The following is an 18,300-nucleotide window of genomic DNA, read 5'->3' on the forward strand; positions in this document are numbered from 1 at the left end:
TTGTTCACATCGACCTCTGCAGGATTCTTATGTTATCCTAAGGACCTTACCCATATTTACACCAATTCTGTAAAAAAAGAAAAAAAAAAGCATAATGGGGTATCACGTGAGAGCATTGCACTCATTAAAATGCTATGTCCATAATCATAGTGAGTTTGGTTATTGGAAGTCAATTTGCCATAGCCTATCAAATTACCAACAGCAAAAAAAAAAAATAAAAAAAAAAAAAAAAAAAAAAAAAAAAAAATATATATATATGAAAAGAACTTCAAGGTTAACTAAAGTCTACCGTTATATGAAATGTAAACATTAATGTCTTAACGTATCAACCGATTCAGTATTAAAAAATAAATAAATAAAATACAAAAGGGCGCTAAAGGATTTTCAGCCGGAAACAGCTATGAAGCAAACCATTTCGCTGGGCTGAACAGAGTGGAACCAGCTATATCCGCCACTGCCATGCCGCGTAAAGCACCGCTTCTCGTCCAATCTATACCATCTTCCCGATGGGGCCCTACCCCAAGACTATTATTTAATTAATTACCACAAGAAGTTAAGTTTCGTAAAAAAATATTTCCGTATAATAACAATTAATCTGGAATATTTTTTATATTTTATAAACTATAAGATAAAAATATTCCAGATTAATGATTGCTAAAACAGTGAAAACAAGATGAGTGATTCTTGCAGCATAATAAAATAACCCGAAATTATCATTATTTGCGCCCCAAAGGAAGTCGCCTTCACCGGAATAGGCTAAAAATTAAAAAACTCGTTGACTATTGGTGGATGTCGAAACAAAGGATGTAGAGATGCCCCTCATATACACTGAATGTTCACATTTACATAAAAAAAAATAATTGAGAACGTGTAACATATGCCGAGCTTGAATTATCAAATACATGCATCCCTAAAAAAATGTGATTGCTTGGATTACATAATAGCCGGCCGATCGTGTGCGTCAGAGCGATTACGTAATCCAAGTAATTGCCAATAGAACTCGCTCAAGAATAACATCGTTAATGTTTTTTATAGGTAATTAAAAAATTCGATTAATGAACTAATTTTTGGCCCTCAGTCTATTATATTGTGATTACAGCATTCTCCTAGAGATTCGTGTAAATTTAATTAAAGTAGAGAAACAAAATATTATAATGAAATGTAAGCTGTGAGTTGTAACTTGATGGATTCGGTTTCGGTTTTTTGTCCGTTTGTTAACCTATGATGCAATCCCTACAAGTTTATACACAATAATGTTAATTGTCTCCTCATCGCCACTACATAGGTTTTATCTTTACAAATTGCTGTGGAAACATACTAAATTTTTTGGTTACCTTTCTTTAAATGGTTATAGCAATGCTAATATATAATACTAAAACAGCTGATTTATAAACACTGTTCGAATGCGTTCATTCGAAGGCCTCATATGAAACAAGCCAGGGACTACTGCAAAGAAATGTTACTAATTTTGTTGATAAATAGGATAGTGGGAATTCGATAACCCATAGGAAACCAGTAAAATCATTATAGTTTCTTATTAAAGTGAGAATTTCAAACATGGAATTCATGGCGTAGACAATCGCATCGTCTCGAATGCGGTGCCTCTGGTCGGCCAATATCAAGGTGGAAAGCGTAGTGTGGTATTATTGCTTAATAATTTCTTAACAGTTACATGTGCAGTGAAGTCTTATATGTGCATGGTCGTGGTGTCGTCTGTTTAACATGGATGTGTTGATTTAAATCCTTATAATTTGAGGTTAGCGTATGATAAAGATAAAAATGAAACACTCTTAAGGGGGACTGTGGAATGTTTAGAGTGACCTAGACAGTTGGATGGTAGGTAGTCTAAAGGTCACTCTAAACCAAGTTAGGTAAGGTATTTAGTTGGTCCGAACCTAACGTCGATTATCACGCTTTGCAATAGAGTGTGTTGAAGTAATAGTAGGAGAATTGTGCACTTGACCGATCTGGTCTAGCTGGGGTTAGGCTGGGTGTATTAGGCCAGTATATGGTTAAGTACTAGGGTATAGTAGGTAGGCTATGCAGACTAGGGAGACGGGTAGGAGTTCAATAATTTCAACCTGCTAGGTACCACAAAGGGTTACCTTAGGCGAGTCCATGTGCTTCCAGGCCCCCAACCCAGGTCAGGGCACAGTCCATGGTGGGCTATCACGTCCCTACCCCAGTCTCTCTACTCTGCATTGGCTCCTTACGTAAAAATTGCATCCAGTGAGTTACTAAAGTAAACGTTCATTTTATACCTAGTGCCTGAAACAAAATGTAGTTAGCCTATACCCAAGCTACGTAGAGCAAAATAGGCTTTAGTATCGCCTTAAATTCTCTCCAAAACATGACCCATAGCCTAACTATTGTAGTAGCTAGTTTCCTCACTGAGAACTACCTACCTACTATAAATTTTTGTATGCTTTTTGAGAAATATTGATGGTACAAACCATGTTTTGGTCAGGTTTTAACCAGGGAGCTGGTTTCTTCCTGGCCAGATCCTTGTGGTCCACCCTCCCCCCAAGCAACCTAACTTAGGTAGTACCTATGTAGAGTTTTTTTTGATTACAGATACCTATGAAAATGACATCTTCAAATCTAGCCTAACCTTGCCCCTGATCCCAGGGCTTAAACTTTACTGGACTGGTAAATATATCTAGGTATAGCTATATGGAGCTCCTCAGGCCAGGTACACTTTGAGGTCAGCCAATTTACAAAAAAAAACCATGTAAATGGAAAGAGGAAGATATGCAAATGTACATGGTAAAAAAAGAAAGAATTCTAAAAAAAATTTCCCTACCTTCCACAAGAAGTTGAAAATTACAATTTACAAACCCTTAAGGAGCTGTCACACTAGCGAAATTTCCGTTGACTTTTTCTGAGTTTGTCGTCGACTTTCCAAAGAAGTCGACGTCATTCCGTACTCTGGTTGTCACACACGTTCTTCATACCTTGGTTGTCGTCGTCAAAACGTTAACAAACCATCTGAGCTGTGACTTCCCAGAATGATTAAACAACTATGCTTTATAATGCAAAGCAACTAGTGGGTTGTGCTTGCATGTGTTTAATGATGCTGCATAGAATTTAGAAAAAAATGTCTGGGTTTGGTCTTGGTTAAAAAGACGTGAAAACTTTAATTTTAAAAAACAAGCTAGGGCTAGCCTAGATAGGCTATTCGTAACCTTGTTTACACAACCACAGTCAGATTGTATTATAAATTAAGCTAGAGAAACTGCAAAAATGTTAAAGATTTTTGTTTATATTATTTGCTAATGCAAACAAACAAACAAAAAAACGAGAGCAGATCTAGGCTAGATAACAATCTGATATTCACGATATACCTAGCATGTTTATCTGTATAAAGGTAAGGAAGTTCAGGAAAGTTTTCCCAGAGTCGCATGGTGATCTCTTGATAATTTTTTCATTTAAAACCCTTTTTCATAAAACTATCATGCTTATGGTCCCATAAGCATTGTCTCTCCCCTATATCTTTGACCAAAAACTGTTCTGGCAATCTTGTCCACTGTACCAAGAACTCCATCTTGCATCTGATGACTTGAAATGCGCGCTTTCCGAGATGTAAACAAGCAATAAAGTCGACGGTAGCGATGGGTTGAATTCGATCGGTACCGTTTTCAAAATTTGTGACGACGACACCAGAAAGTCGACGTCAAATTCAGAAGTCGACGGAAATTTTGCTAGTGTGACAGCACCTTTATGGGGCCTCTTTTACAAGACAGTCGTTAATATTACGAACTTATACGTATATGTTTTTTCTAATAAATTTATTTTTTGTAAAATTATAATTGGTGCTCACACAGTATCAAAACAGATAAGAAATAAAAGCAGAAAACATGTTCTTAGAATATTTGTTTAAAAATATTTACATAAATTGACCGAGAACAAAGATTCAGTAATTTTATTTTTATTTTTACATGTTTTTTCTAATATTTCTTTGCACTTTTCTTTGTAAAATTACATTTACAATCGACATACTATGGTGAAAGACAAGAACAAAAAAACAACAAATTTACAAAAAGACGTCATGTGAGAGAGACAGAATATAAGTTGCCGTTAGTGAATTTATGGGCTATAAAAGTATTGGCACTTCTTTCCAAATCGGTGGAGCATTATATTGTTTATCTACAGGATTAATCCTTCCATCATCCCAAACCTTTTATCACTACCGAGGATCAATCTGTCCATTAAGGGTTAAATTATGATAAATGACCAATTAGCCATTGATACCTGGAATGCGACCACCTTCCCGAAAAAGTACTTGAATTCGCTGCCATGAGCACCAGTCAAGAGTTGTGGGTCATCTAGGCAGCACACCGAGACCTCTACGCTCCTCTCGAACTAAGTGTTGTCTCTTAAATTGCAAAATAATGGCATAATTCAAGCCCCTTTTTGGGAAGTGTCCGCGTTCCGAGAGAGTTGGCCACTATACGTACATATGTATGATTTTGGGAGAATGGTCTTTTGTGCTATCAAAGTCTTAATTGTTTATTTTGGTGTTTTGATTTTAATAACATTTTGAGTAAAAGAGGCCAGCTCATCATCATGATGTTATTTGCACTTTCAATTATTGTCCCCTCAGTGGAAATCCAAGGACTTTCAATAACAAGAATGGCCACAAAAAACGTGAATCACAAAATAAGTAGTCAGAAACATACTGTTCATGTTTGATTATCCGTACTCTTAGGTCCAAGGCAGGTGTGGATATGTGTAGTGGATATGTTTGCACAAACCACCCAAGGATGGGCTATGATTTCGTGTAGCTAGGCTACACGAAATAATAGCCCAGCCTTGGCTGGTCTGTGCAAGCATACTTACTTGAAAGAACCCAAAGAAATAATTATTTTGTCTCACAGCAGGATGCAGTATATACATTACTATGTAATAAGGACAATGTAGATGTAACACCCAAAAACAGGCTTTAGTAAACAAAATGGCCCACTCAAGAATTTTGTCATAGTATCTACCAAACTATATATTTTTTAAATGAATCCTAACTTTATTACGATAGTTGTAATTCCTACATCATGTGGGAGGAAGATAGAGTGTGAATGCTAAAAAGTTAACAGGATTGTTTGGTTTTAACTGTCTATTGACCCATCCCTTTTGAATAATTCAATCATCTATTGTTTACCTTTATTTTTTCTCTGTTTTCAGCCCACAAAGTTGTATTGAATGTTGTGTATGCTTTATAGTTATCAGTTAATCAGTTACATTGTTTTCTGGATTTTGGGGTTTGGCTTATCTTGGTTTTTGTCATTATTTAGGATGTCGTCCAGAGAGGATAAAAAACAATAACATTCCCTTGTGGGAGAACCTGGTCAAAGAAGCACACACTAATCTAGACTCCTCTTTCTTCCCACTCCCGAAGGTAAGCTTTGCAAGGTGAGAGCAGTGGCAACTACCTTTATTTCCAATCCTGAGTTTTGTCAGTGCAGCCCAATGGAGATGTAACCATGTTTGCTTTGCACTATTTGCGAGATTTAGAGATTCAGTACAAACATGCAGAGCACTTTTGCCCCTCATTAAAACAAGGGAACTCATATTCTGAACAATTATGGTAGCTATACTCTATACCTATCGGCTCCTTCATGGCGATTTAGGCGTTGTCCCCCACGTTGCCAAATGTACTTCTCTCGAGTTTTTAAAGGCCTACCCTTCCCATTTACCCCTTTAATCCGTGCATCTGTCAAGGCTGTTTAACCTCCTTGGCGTTTGTTAATGTCTCCTGGGAGCAGTATACTTTTGGTTGCCTCGACACTCCTTTGAAAATATTTCCATTCTTCTAGGTATCTGTTTTTCATATAGGCCTAATTAAATTAATTTTGAATCTTTCTTTTAATTTAATTTACTTGGTTTTGTGTTAATATACTGTACAGAGAGAGAGAGAGAGAGAGAGAGCTCTATTGACATTTGAAAAGGATTGTCCATGTAGACAGATCTTTTTTAAAAGAGCGCAGCATAAATGTGCATAGGTTACACATAAGTTTATCGGCAGCTATTTAATTTATTATCTATTCATAATATTGTCCCCCATTTCCTTCCAGTAAAAGTATTGATAACATTTTTCTATTCTTATCTTCTTTTCTTTACAGACTTAATTCCAGCTTTGCCATTTACTCGGAATTTTTCATTGTTTTTGTATCAGTTTTTATTGTTAATGTACAAGATACCTTTGCATGGTTTGCCTTTTCTTTAGAAAAGTGCTAACGACCCTATGAATGATTTCTCTAGCCTGTGGATGAAGATTACTGCGAGTACGAGGACTTCCTTCCATGTTGTTTGTAAGGTGACAGGCACCTTAATGAGTCAGTGAGTGTTTTGATTGAGCTTCCCTTGTCGAGGCACGGGCTGTTTGACATCTTTATGCCCTGAGGTCAGCTTAAGATCTGAGAGAGGAACTGGCAGCGCTGGAAATTTTTTTTTGCCACGTTTAAGAATAAACTTGTTGTTTTATTGTTGTTAAATGCTAGAAAATTACGAGGGCTTTTAATAATTTGCAAAAATTGATCAGCAACCAATTATATTTGTGTTGTATAACTTGTGCTGCCTTCATATACCATAAAACGTGAGTTGGAATATTTGATGTGGCAGTGCCGGTCACCATCCATGCCCTCCCCTTTTCGCCATGAAGGAACCATTAGAGTATAGTCTTTCCTATTTACTTAAGAAATTTTTGTGGGAGTTGAAGATGCTTATTTTGAGGTAGTTAAAAGCCTTCATTCATTTACAGTCTTTGCCCTGCTAGCCTAGGCAAGGCTTTTTGGTCCCACTTTTCCCACATCTATCAGTCTTCACCTACCAACAGTACCAGTAGTAGATGGATTCTAATCGTTAGTCATGGATCACCCTATTTCTGGTGGAATTTTGTTGTTTCCTTCTAGGATGTAATTATTTGTCCTTGCACCTTCCTCCCACCCCTTTTTCTATACTGTGCAAATCAGCTATCAGAATAGGGAATTTAGATTCATTTTAAAAATGAATATTTTTATAATAATTTTTTTTTAAATACTTACCTCTATTATATATCACCCCCAACCTCCCCACTCGTGGACAGAGAAAAAACTGAATGGTAAATAATAGATGCTTGAATCACCCTAAAGGGATGGGTCAGTAAACAGTTACAACTAAACGATTATTAATTTTTCAGTTTTCACACACTATTGTCCTCTATTGAGTAGTAAGTGGTTTGATTTATTCATGTCTTTTTGTGTTAATTGATCAACCTTTCAGCCTCTGCTTCTTTTCTTACACTTATGTTTTCATGGTTTTATGAATATACATTTTTATCATACATTTTTTTTTTTATCTTTTCAGACGAAGGCTTATTAGTTACACTGAAGATTATGATAAACTGCTGTCCAATTCAATATCACTTAGCTGCTGATGAAAGACGTTTAACCTTTGCGCAAGATGTCAGAGAAAACTATACTGAATGAAATCCAGATTGACTGACATATGATATGAGTTCAGAGTGTGGAAAATGGGAAAAAAAGTCATGACCATAATGATGTACTTACAGTATTGCATAATACGGGCCTCAGAGTAGATCATACATACAAGTAATAATGGAGTCAATAAATATGCCAACCATGAACAATGGCAGATATGCCAGCATTCAGACCATTGAATGGGACATGATGAACAAGTACAAGTTTTATCCCCTCTCTATGTTGAGTTCTTTTAGTGTAAGGTGCATTTTATACCCTTTTACTGTGATCAAAACAAGGATTCAGATTCAAAGGCACTCAGAAGTCTATAAGGGCACATTCGATGCATTCCAAAAAATATCCAAATATGAAGGTAAGTTGTAATTCTTTCATAAGTTGTACATTGTGTAATAATTATGAATGGTTTTTATATAGTAACTGAAAATGTTCTTATGCCTATTGTTTTATTGTCAAAACCTTGGAGCACTGCAGTGGATAATCAGCACAGAAAGATCATGCATTTTAAATCGTCATAGAAATTGTCCTCAAATTTAGAGTTGTTTGTGTCAATATATATTTGGATTTCAGATAACCCAAACTTGGTCAGAAAATACTGCTTAAGATTTTTAGGACCATAGTTTTGTATTCAAACAGCAATCTGTACAGTGCTATTACAGCTAAACATATCTTCCATATCTGAACTTGCCTGTACAGGCGGTCCCCGGGTTACGACGGGGGTTCCGTTTTGAGAGGTGTCGTAAGCCGAAAATCGTCGGAAGCCGGAACATCGTCAAAAATCCTAAGAAAATCTTACTTTTAATGCTTTGGGTGCATTGAAAACTATGTAAACTGCATTCTTATGGCATTTTTCATCAAAAAAAAACTTCAAATATTGATTATTTTGCATTTTTGGTGTCATATTTCATCTCCCAGATGAGCATTGTAGGCGTCGTAACCCTGGAAATAACGTTTATTGACAAGCGTCGTAACCTCGGAACGTCGTAAGCTGACACCGTCGTAACCCGGGGACTGCCTGTATTTGAACTCTCAGAAAAATGTACTGCATTGTATATATAGGTGTTGGTCAAATTTCCAAAATATTTCCTATGTGAAAACTGATCAAGTGTGGTGGTTAGTTATTAAGTGCACTGAAGTCCAGTTAGGCTGTTTCCTTAAATTTATCATAAGTCCCACCTTTTTAGATTCTGTATATAATTAATTCTATTAAGCAAACTTTGTTCATCATGTGTTGTTTTACAGATTAAAATAGCATTATCTCTGTGGTGTATTACAATTAATTTTTTAAAAGTCAGAAAATCAGCTAGAGAAAAAATATGCTAATGTTTTTCTGTATTTTGTCAGGTATTGGTGGTCTGTACAAAGGTTTTTGGATTAGTGCTTTCCAAATTGTTTCGGGCATTTTCTACATTACAACTTATGAGAGTGTACGACACTTCCTTCATCAAAGAGGTGTACAGGATTCTAGGATCAAAGCCATGATTGGTGGAGGATGTGCTTCTTTAGTTGGGCAGACTATCATTGTGCCCTTTGACATCATATCACAGCATATGATGGTCTTAGGACAGTTGGAACGCCGTGGAAAAACCAAGATTGTGGTTAATCCTTTAAATATAAATTATCATAAGATGTCAAAGCTTCAGGTATTGTGCTTTTAGTTAACTCAAATGTTTTAAAATCTAAGTACAGCATTTTAAGTGTTTATAGCAGTGTCATATTATGAAGTACAAAATTTTTATTTTGCAAATGTCCTTATTTTTTGTGGATGTTGAGTGTGACAGTCACATAGTAACTAAACAAGTTTTTGTGTTGGATGCTCCACCTAGGAAATACTGTCTATCTTCTTGAGACATGATTTAAATTAAGAACTGTTTTTTTTTTTTTTTTTTTTTTTTTTTTTTTTTTTTGCATTCCAGTTAGTACTTATATTTCTAGAAATTTATGGAATTTTATTTTATTTTTGATTTTTTGTATGTTTTTTAATTTTGTGATTGACTAGTTGTTAGATATACTTCAGACATTCAGTATATTCCAACTATATGATGTCATAACCCTTAGCAAATTAGTATTTTTAGAAATTTCACCGTATTGTGAGGAATGGTGAAATTCATACATAAACTATTTCAAGTTAATTAAGAGTCTGTTGTTTCCATTAGCAAACAAACCCCATATCTTTTATGGAAGAGTATTCCCTGAGTCTTGCTGGAATCAGTCATTCAAAGCATTTTAACAAGATTATCAAAAGGTAGATGATGGTTCCCTCTCACATGCGTGGTGTAAACCTTAGTTTTCTTTGGCCACTCAAATGTGGATGTTTTATTGCCTTCCTCTCATCAGTCATATTCCTTTTGCAGCAGTCATAGCTTTCTTATGGCCCTTGAGTGTGAATTGTTCTGATTTGTCTCCTTTGTAAAGTGCAAAGTATGATACTAAACATACGAATGCCAAAAGCAATTCCGTCATTGTAATGGGAGATGGTTTATTTCCATCCATTATCCCAGTGTCAATTTGTGTGTGCGTTTTTAGTTTTTTTCCCCAGTTTAATGCTTCATCATCTGGGTTTGTTCCAGCTCATTCTTATGAGACTTTAGTCCAGGTAGGGAGTCTGGCCAGAGGACTACTTTTGCTCTCTGCGTGTGGTGAGACAAGTAATTAACCAGTGCCCATCCCTGATGTTAGCTCTAATTATACACCTGTTTTTCCACCTCTCCTCCTGCATTTGTGCTGATCTGGGTGTTCCATTACTTTTTTGGGCTCACTTGGAGAATTTTCGTGGCTCACATTTTGATATTCCCTTACCTCTACTTGTTTCTGCTCTATGGATCCCCATAGATCTCTTGTTATTGTTCATAAAATTTATGCCATTTTAACTTGTTCCACAACCCCAGATTATGTCACACCCAAGTTGATGGAGTTTTCTGGAGTAGTGGGAACAGGGAGTAAGAGGAGAAACTAGATCAAGGGGAAGTGCAAGCTTTCTCCTTCTACATCTGCTATTTTCTCGGTATTCTCCTCTTCATCTTCTTATCTTTCCTCACCTATCTCTGGGGAAGTTTAGGAAGAAGGCCACAGTATTTTTTATCAGTAAGACCTCCCACTGTGCTCTATGCAATATGTGTTCCAGCATGAATACTAGTAGTAAGTGATCCTGTTCACTTTTGGCAAAGGAAGACCATCCATGACTCTTCTTGTTTTCACTTTTCCTATCTGGAAGTTTCAAAAGTAATGTTGCTTCCAATGGCTCTTGGTGCTTTTGGTTCTCCAGAACCTTTTATTGAAGCATGAGCACACATGATCACTAATGCATCTTTCTGTGCATCATGTAAGATCATTTGTCTGTGGCCATTACTGAACCTGATCCATCCAGCCAGTTTACTGTTGTGCGCACATGTCTTAGTATTTATCTTTTTTTTTTTTTTTTCCCTCCCATACCAGCTCTGTCAAGTTCAGTTCTGCTGCTGTACATAGGTTAGTTATGATATTGTGGATGGGGCTCTGTCTACACTGACTTCTTCAGATTGCTATTGTCAGGATCTATCACTTTCATTGAGATGTCTTTGCTACAGTCTCATGTCACTGAGCTGGGTTGATGAATCTGTACCCTCTTGTTTTGGAGAGGACATTCTTAGCCTGTTGGAAATCCATTAGGCACATGATTCTGTGCCTGTAAAACTTATGCAAGCTGAATTGAAGAAACATTTTTGAGAGATCATTGGATTTATTCATTAGATATATGGAAAACTTTCATGGATTGAGCACTCCTGAAGTGACACTCATTTAGGATGCTCAAGTCGCCATAATGTGGAGGTTCTTTCGGCTGGAGTACTGTGATATGATTCTCCAGCTGTTAGATTTGTCTATTTGCTGGATGTTGAATGGCCTCCCACTGGAACAGCTTTGGACAGATGAGAGGTACATCAGTTTAACCAGACAGCTTAGTCAAAATACCTGACTGGTAGAGTTGGTAGAACACTAGAGATGAAATTAAAGGTTAACCAGCAAATTGGGTCTGGGTTCAATAAATACATAAACAGCAATTGACAGATAAATAGGGATAACAAACCCCATGGTGTATAGATTTGTTCAAGTAGCACAAACCTGTGAACTTAATCAGAATTAGTAAATCTTGGCATTGTGCTATGTGTGAAGACATAATGTTTTGAATATTGTGATACAAATTCTTACTGAGTGTTACATATATTTTATGTTATTCCACACTTAATGTATAAGAAATTACCCCCATTGAATGTTACTGTTCGCTTAAAGAATCAAACATGCCTGCTTAATTTTGATATCGTGTTATAATATTTTGATCTCTCTCTCTCTTTCTCTCTCATACACAGAAAAGAGAATTAATCATACAAATACAGTAATGTATGATGCTAATGCATATTGATTTTTTTCCCCCTAAGGTTGCCGCAGAAATTGTAAGGAATATTTACAAGACAGATGGCATCCGTGGATTTTACCGTGGGTATTTAGCATCAATCAGTGCTTATGTGCCTAATTCTGCATTATGGTGGTCATTTTATCACTTCTATCAAGGTAAGATTATACCTAAATGATTTTAGCCATGGTAAGAATATACTTAGTGATTTTTCATGTAGTAAAACTGTTGATCAAAGTAATGTCAGTATAAAAGTACAGTATTGAATGCTTCATGATTATTAATTGTTATAGTATAATAGTATAAATAAAATAAGATGATTATGCAAAAAAAAAAAAATATACAAATCCATTAGTCATAATGAGTGCCTTTTAGGGATGTGCCCAAGTATCGGTATCGGCTAGTTTTTGTGGTATCAGTATCGGTGAATTTCTGGCCGATACCAGCCAATACTTTTGTCATTAGTATAGGAATTTAAAATCCTTCTAGGCTGGCATAATATTACTTTTCTGTACCACTTTTTATTTCTAGAATAATTAAAATATCTAATAAAATTATAATTTTAACTTAGTCCAAATGGTCCAAGTCCAGTATGAATATGAACTTGCAAAGGGATTTGTGTTTTTTTTGAGTTGAATGTTTTGTTGATCTATACTGAGAAACAAACTCTGGTCCTTTCATAATGTTATTTTTATTTATGTACTACCGGTATCTCATTTTTCTTGGGATTACTTATTTAAAACAATATGTATTGTAATGAGGCAAAGGATTAACCCCTCCATTGCCAGAACCTTTCATAATCTATATGAATGAGTCTGTTAACTGTTTCTAGCAGTATATAACTTAAAACTCGGAATAAAAGTATGTATTAGTGATTTCAGATTGCTTGTAGTGCTCAAGTAAGCACTATGTTCCTAAATTGTTAAAAGTCTTCTAATGGTAGCCATAATATAAGCCAGACTTTATCCAGCAATAAAGGGATTAAATACTAAATAGTTATACTTGATGTTCTTTCTCAGTGAAATTTGTCCTTTGAAATTGTTTATATAGCCCTATTATATGACCTGTCAACTTTTGAACCTTTAATATACAATAACCAGAGAACAAGAATGATTTTAGTAACAATATATAGTATTCTCCTAAATAACAGTAATAGGGAGGTAACAGATATCGGTATTAGTATCAGCTTTAAAAGCTGGTATCGGTATTGGCCAAAAATTTGGTATCAGTGCATCCCTAGTGCCTTTACTCTGAGTCAAATGGACTCAGTCTTCCTAAGTGTTGATCCTCGCTTTTCCAGTCTCGTGCCAGTGCTTGGAGAGGTTCCTTGAACTTTGTTATTCACCCTCTTGACTTACTTTATATTCCTTTTGCACTGCATACTTCTTTTGCTGCATTCTGTGTTCTTTCAACAGTTCTACAACAACCAGTTTTTATCCAAATATTTCCTTAACATTTTTTGTTACTATATGACTTTTTAAGTTCCGTTTTCAATTTTTGTATTCTGTTGACTTTTTCATCTTTACATCTTTCTCTGTGCCAGCTTGAGCAGTTTGTGTTGTTTAAGTATACTTGACCTAGTACTATAGCATTCCTTATTCAAATGTTTAGCTTGGTCAGAATTCCAGTATTTTTCTCCTTCTTGATTTGGGCTCTTAAACATTGTGTTTAGCTTGGTCAGAATTTTAGTATTGTTTCTCCTTCATGATTTCATTCTTCAAAGCTGTATCTTCCCATTATACAGTACAGAATATGCAAAACCAACTCACCATTCATATTTGGTCAGTAAAATCTCTTCCTACCAATGTTCCCTTTAACAGTGGCACTTCTGTCACTGTATTGGACCAATTTCCCAGAATTCTTCCTTGTCTTTGTCTGATCTAGATTGTGGCAAGTAAACCAAGAAACTTCATTTCCTAAGATTTTAATATTAATTTTTTCATTTGCTTGCTCCATTTCTATCATAGTATATATTCTCCAGTTTTTTCCCATTTCCAGTTAGGATTTGGAGCCTGATGTCTTTTTCTAACCTTGCAACTAGGAGTTTAGTTTAATGGTCCCTGAAACTATGAAATATATGTGTGTATGAAGAATACAATACAAATATTAAAAGGTAACACTTTGCCTTTTATATCTTTAGTTAGTACAGGTTCTGTTATACGCAGGTATATTGTCAAGCATTAAAGAATTTGTCATATTGATAACAAGCAATGTTCTTGTTTATGCAATAACTGTGATGCCAGGACTTGTTTGTAAGATTTTAGTCTCAACATTATTATTAGATTAATTTATATTATTTTTACCAGTCTTCGTCTAAATTATTTTGACAGACCATCTAGTGCGCATTGCTCCAGAGGGAACATCAGGATTACTTCTTCAGTGCATAGCAGCTCCATTAGGTGGATGTACTACTGTGTTATTAACTAATCCTTTAGATATTGTCAGAGCAAGGTTACAGGTTAGTATACTACCCTTATTCCATAAATGTCAAAGTTACGTAAATATTTGTGAAGTAAATAATGTAAGATAAGACTACGTAATTAATGATAAAGCTATCAGAACACAAAGCAAAATATAAAACAGAACTATGACAAAGAGATTAGCTGACAATTTATTGTAGATTAACAAACATCAGACATAATACAAGAAATGGGAAAGTAGATTAATATTTATTGATTAGTATTTTATTGATATTTGAGGGCCAGAGCTTAGTACTAGAGCTTAGTGATTAGTGCTTGGATGCAGGTGACAGTATTGTTAATTCTTTGGTACACATCAAATCTTTACCAAATATAATTTTACAGGTACAGCGCACAGGAGGATTTGGCCACACTTTCCGTGTTTTGTGGCAAGAGGAACAAATCAGAATTTTACCAAAGGCTTGTCCCCTAGAATGTTCCAATCTTGTATATTTTCATTTATGATCATTCTTGGTTATGAATCTGTCAAGAGATTATCAATCAGTGATGAATATAAGGGAAATGTCAAATGGTAATTTATTTACATTCAAGGGTTGTTGTTCAATATACTTTGTATTTATGGAATTTATCAATATACTTTGTATTTATGGAATTTATTATTGTTGTAACTGAAACATGTACAACTATGCAGAAATATCTAATTTCTTTCTTCAAAACTAGTGCTTTCATGGAGCCATGGCTAAATTCATTGGTTACCTGGACATCCAGTCAATTTTTTTGCTGTAGTAGCATTTTATTCCATATTTGGAATATTCTTTACAGTATTTATGTCTTCCTTGTTTATGCGCAAATTCAGCTACCCTTACCACATTCATAATTTATGTGTAATGGTGATGCATTCTTGTGGTAGTGAGTTTTTGAGAGAGATCTACTTTTGTTATATGTAAACTGAAGCTCATGAAGTTGGAGTGTAGTACATATGGATGAATGTGTACAGAATGTTAAGTAATGAAATGCTGTAACTGACTTAATTTCTTCTCTGCATTAACCTTTGGTATTTGGTTTTAATTTCATGTTTTTGAGTAAGCAAATGGAAACCATTTGTGTGGTGGATATTACTAAGTAATATTCTCCATAAATCAGGTAATTTATCATGTCACATTCTTCAATTTTTATGCAAAGGTTAGTACTGCCCTTATCTAGTCCAAGCCTGATAGAATCAGAAAAAGAGTAATACGTATTTAATCCCCAAATAAGAAACTGAACCAGTTGCCTTGCTATTCTTTAAGAAAGGAAGATTCCTGTGAACACCTAGGGCATTGGTTAAGGGCCAAATTGTCTTTTGAGCATCAGAACTACTGTCAGGATTTGTTTTTATGGAGAGAGTGGTCTTACCTCTAGGAGCCAAGTTCTGGTTCCATGCAACGTAAAAACACCATACAAACAAACAACCTAGGAGCCAAGCTGTAAATTTTCACAAAAGACTAGATTTATGGAAGTTGTGGATAATCTCATTGGCAAAAGGTCAGTTCTTCAATCCAAGTAAGAGCCAAGTTCTGTCTTTTAGGTTTCCTTATACTTTGGGGAAGACTTTTTAGGACTTTTAAACACATGAAGAAAAAGGAAAGTGTTGCACTTGTTTTCTTAACCATGCTAAGGAATATGATCAGTCACACTAAGTGTTAACAGAAGAGAGTTTAAGTAAAGGATGGGATATAGTGTATAGTATTTATATACATTTTGGTGCTGGAGCTCAAGGTACAATCTTTCCATGGAAAATATTTAGCAATGCCTCATATGTTAGTGAAGGATAGTTTACTAAAGAATTGTGGAAAGATGTAAGACATTGTAAGGAAGAAATCAGTCCGTAGAAATATGTGAATAGCAAGTGTAAAGAATTATAGAATCGGTCAAACAGAAATGGGCCACAAAGCCAGAAGCTAGCTGTATTGTTAATGCTATAACAAGCTCAGATCCCCATCTTCGAATCAGTTTGATTTTATGTTAGGGAAAGCTTTATGGACAGCTAGGTGTCAGAGAAGCTTAGTGAGAAGGCAGCCTATGTTGCACTACAGAGATTGGCATCAGAATCGCATTTTTAAACTATACAGAGATGGATCTACCACAAGGCAGCTGGTGAGTCTCATATTATGGGACTGTACACCACACAGCATAACGGTGTTGGTGTGCCACCTCGGTGGCCGCACGTTCAATTCTTTGGCATTCCATTGAGGAGTGAGAGATGTGTATTTCTGGTGATAAAAGCTCACTCTCGACGTGGTTCAGAAGTCACGTAAAGCTGTTGGTCCCGTTCCTGAATAACCACTGGTTCCATGCAACGTTCAAACACCATACAAACAAACAAACAGCCAGAGCTGCAAGAAGATATACCTTTTACTTTCATTGATTCCCTTTGTTCTCTTCCCATCTAGTTTTGCTTCAGTTCTTGTCCCTTGTAAGAACAAATCTTTTAGGCCGTTCCAGTGAGAGTTGAAACAAGACTTGTGGTCTGGGTAAACCATTTTACAATAAACATGAAGGTGTCGACTTTCTCACCATTAGTGTAGTTAGCTAATTGCCCAGAAATCATACCATGTAAAGTAGGAATAGGCTAAAAAGTAAAGGCATTTTAGAATTTACTACAAATTCATAGCTTGAACTAATATCGTAGGTGGTAGTATCACAACGTGGAGTTAGTCCTATGACCCAACTACCTGACTCCCCTCCCATGACTAAAGAAATTTATTTTTCGTAGCTTATCTTTAGCATTTATCTTTCATAATTTTATGAACCACAGGCATTTACATGTTAGTGTATATTTGTTTTTGCTAGTATTTAAAGGAACTGCAAGTCTCAGGGATATGCAAGCTATGGAATTGGCTTAATCAGAGCTTGGTTTTTGTAGGCCTTCAATACTACAAGCTAATTATTTTTTATTTTAATATGTAAACCAGTATTATTTAAGTTACCTTTATTATTCACTTTTAAAGAAACATGCTGTGTAGTCAATACCTTCATCTTACATTTATGGATGTGGCTTATTGATGGTTGATGTCTGTTCTTTTATATTATTTTGATGGAAGATTGAAATTAATGATAATTTTTATGAGGAGATCCAATTTTTCATTTTAAAACTGCAATTTCAGTTTATTAAGTTTTAGTGCCCATGAAGGCAAAAAATGTTGACAGAACTCCTTGAATAGTTGCCAAGAAACTTGTACTTGGTAAATGCTGTAAACTTTTGCATTCTCCCATGAATATATTTTTGTCATTTGTTAATGTATATTATTGTACATTACTCATATAATAATGTAGTGTAAAAAAAAAAGCTGTTAGTTGTAGCCTATTTAAATTATTTTTAATATATTCAAACAGTATAGATAGGAAATGAATTGTGAGTTATTAATGTTTTGACAATAAGTAAGGTTATCATAAATTTTTATAAAATTTAGAAAAATTGTAAATAAGATATTATAAGTGAATTAGACTTTTATTCCATAATACATGTAATTTCTTGAAGTTTTATATTTTTACGTTAGAGACATTAATTTCTTTGCCAGACTGGTCGTTCCTGTAAGTAAAAATTTTATTCTTTTCCGTGGTAGGAATATCTTCATGTTATGGATGAAGCCAGTATGGGTCACCAAAGAAATAAAGAAATAAATAAACCAAAGAAAAATATTTAAAGTTTTAAAAAGGAAAGCTGCAAACACTGAAGAAAAAATACAGTACTATGAAGAAGCATATGGACAGAAGCAGAAAGTACAGATACTAATACAGAAAGCATATGAGGAATGTGAAGGAAAGGTTAGGAAAGAAATAATGACTGACTGCAACATACATAGGAAAAAACCAAGGTTCAGGCGACTAGAGGAAAATAAGCAAGAAATTAAGGAGGACTAGCAAAATATCTTGTAAAATTTTGAAAGACAGTACATATATCAAAAAGAAGAAAATGAAATAAAAGAAATATGGAATGAGAGCAAGAGAGAAGGTATAAATGTGATATGGAAGAGATTATGCC

At 35.1% G+C, this 18,300-nt stretch overlaps 1 protein-coding gene across 1 annotated transcript; it reads left to right on the forward strand.

Moving 5' to 3' along the window:
- Positions 1-1,619: 1,619 nt before the first annotated feature.
- Positions 1,620-17,758, forward strand: LOC135223561 (solute carrier family 25 member 44-like). Its single transcript, XM_064262077.1, is given in 7 exon segments — positions 1,620-1,756; positions 7,339-7,824; positions 8,814-9,112; positions 11,882-12,014; positions 14,187-14,314; positions 14,661-14,718; positions 14,721-17,758. Coding segments are annotated over 6 exon segments (984 nt in total). The 5' UTR covers positions 1,620-1,756; positions 7,339-7,589; the 3' UTR covers positions 14,852-17,758.
- The last annotated feature ends 542 nt before the right edge of the window (positions 17,759-18,300 follow it).

Source organism: Macrobrachium nipponense, chromosome 10, assembly GCF_015104395.2.
Source record: "Macrobrachium nipponense isolate FS-2020 chromosome 10, ASM1510439v2, whole genome shotgun sequence".
In the NCBI taxonomy this organism is placed as follows: domain Eukaryota; kingdom Metazoa; phylum Arthropoda; class Malacostraca; order Decapoda; family Palaemonidae; genus Macrobrachium; species Macrobrachium nipponense.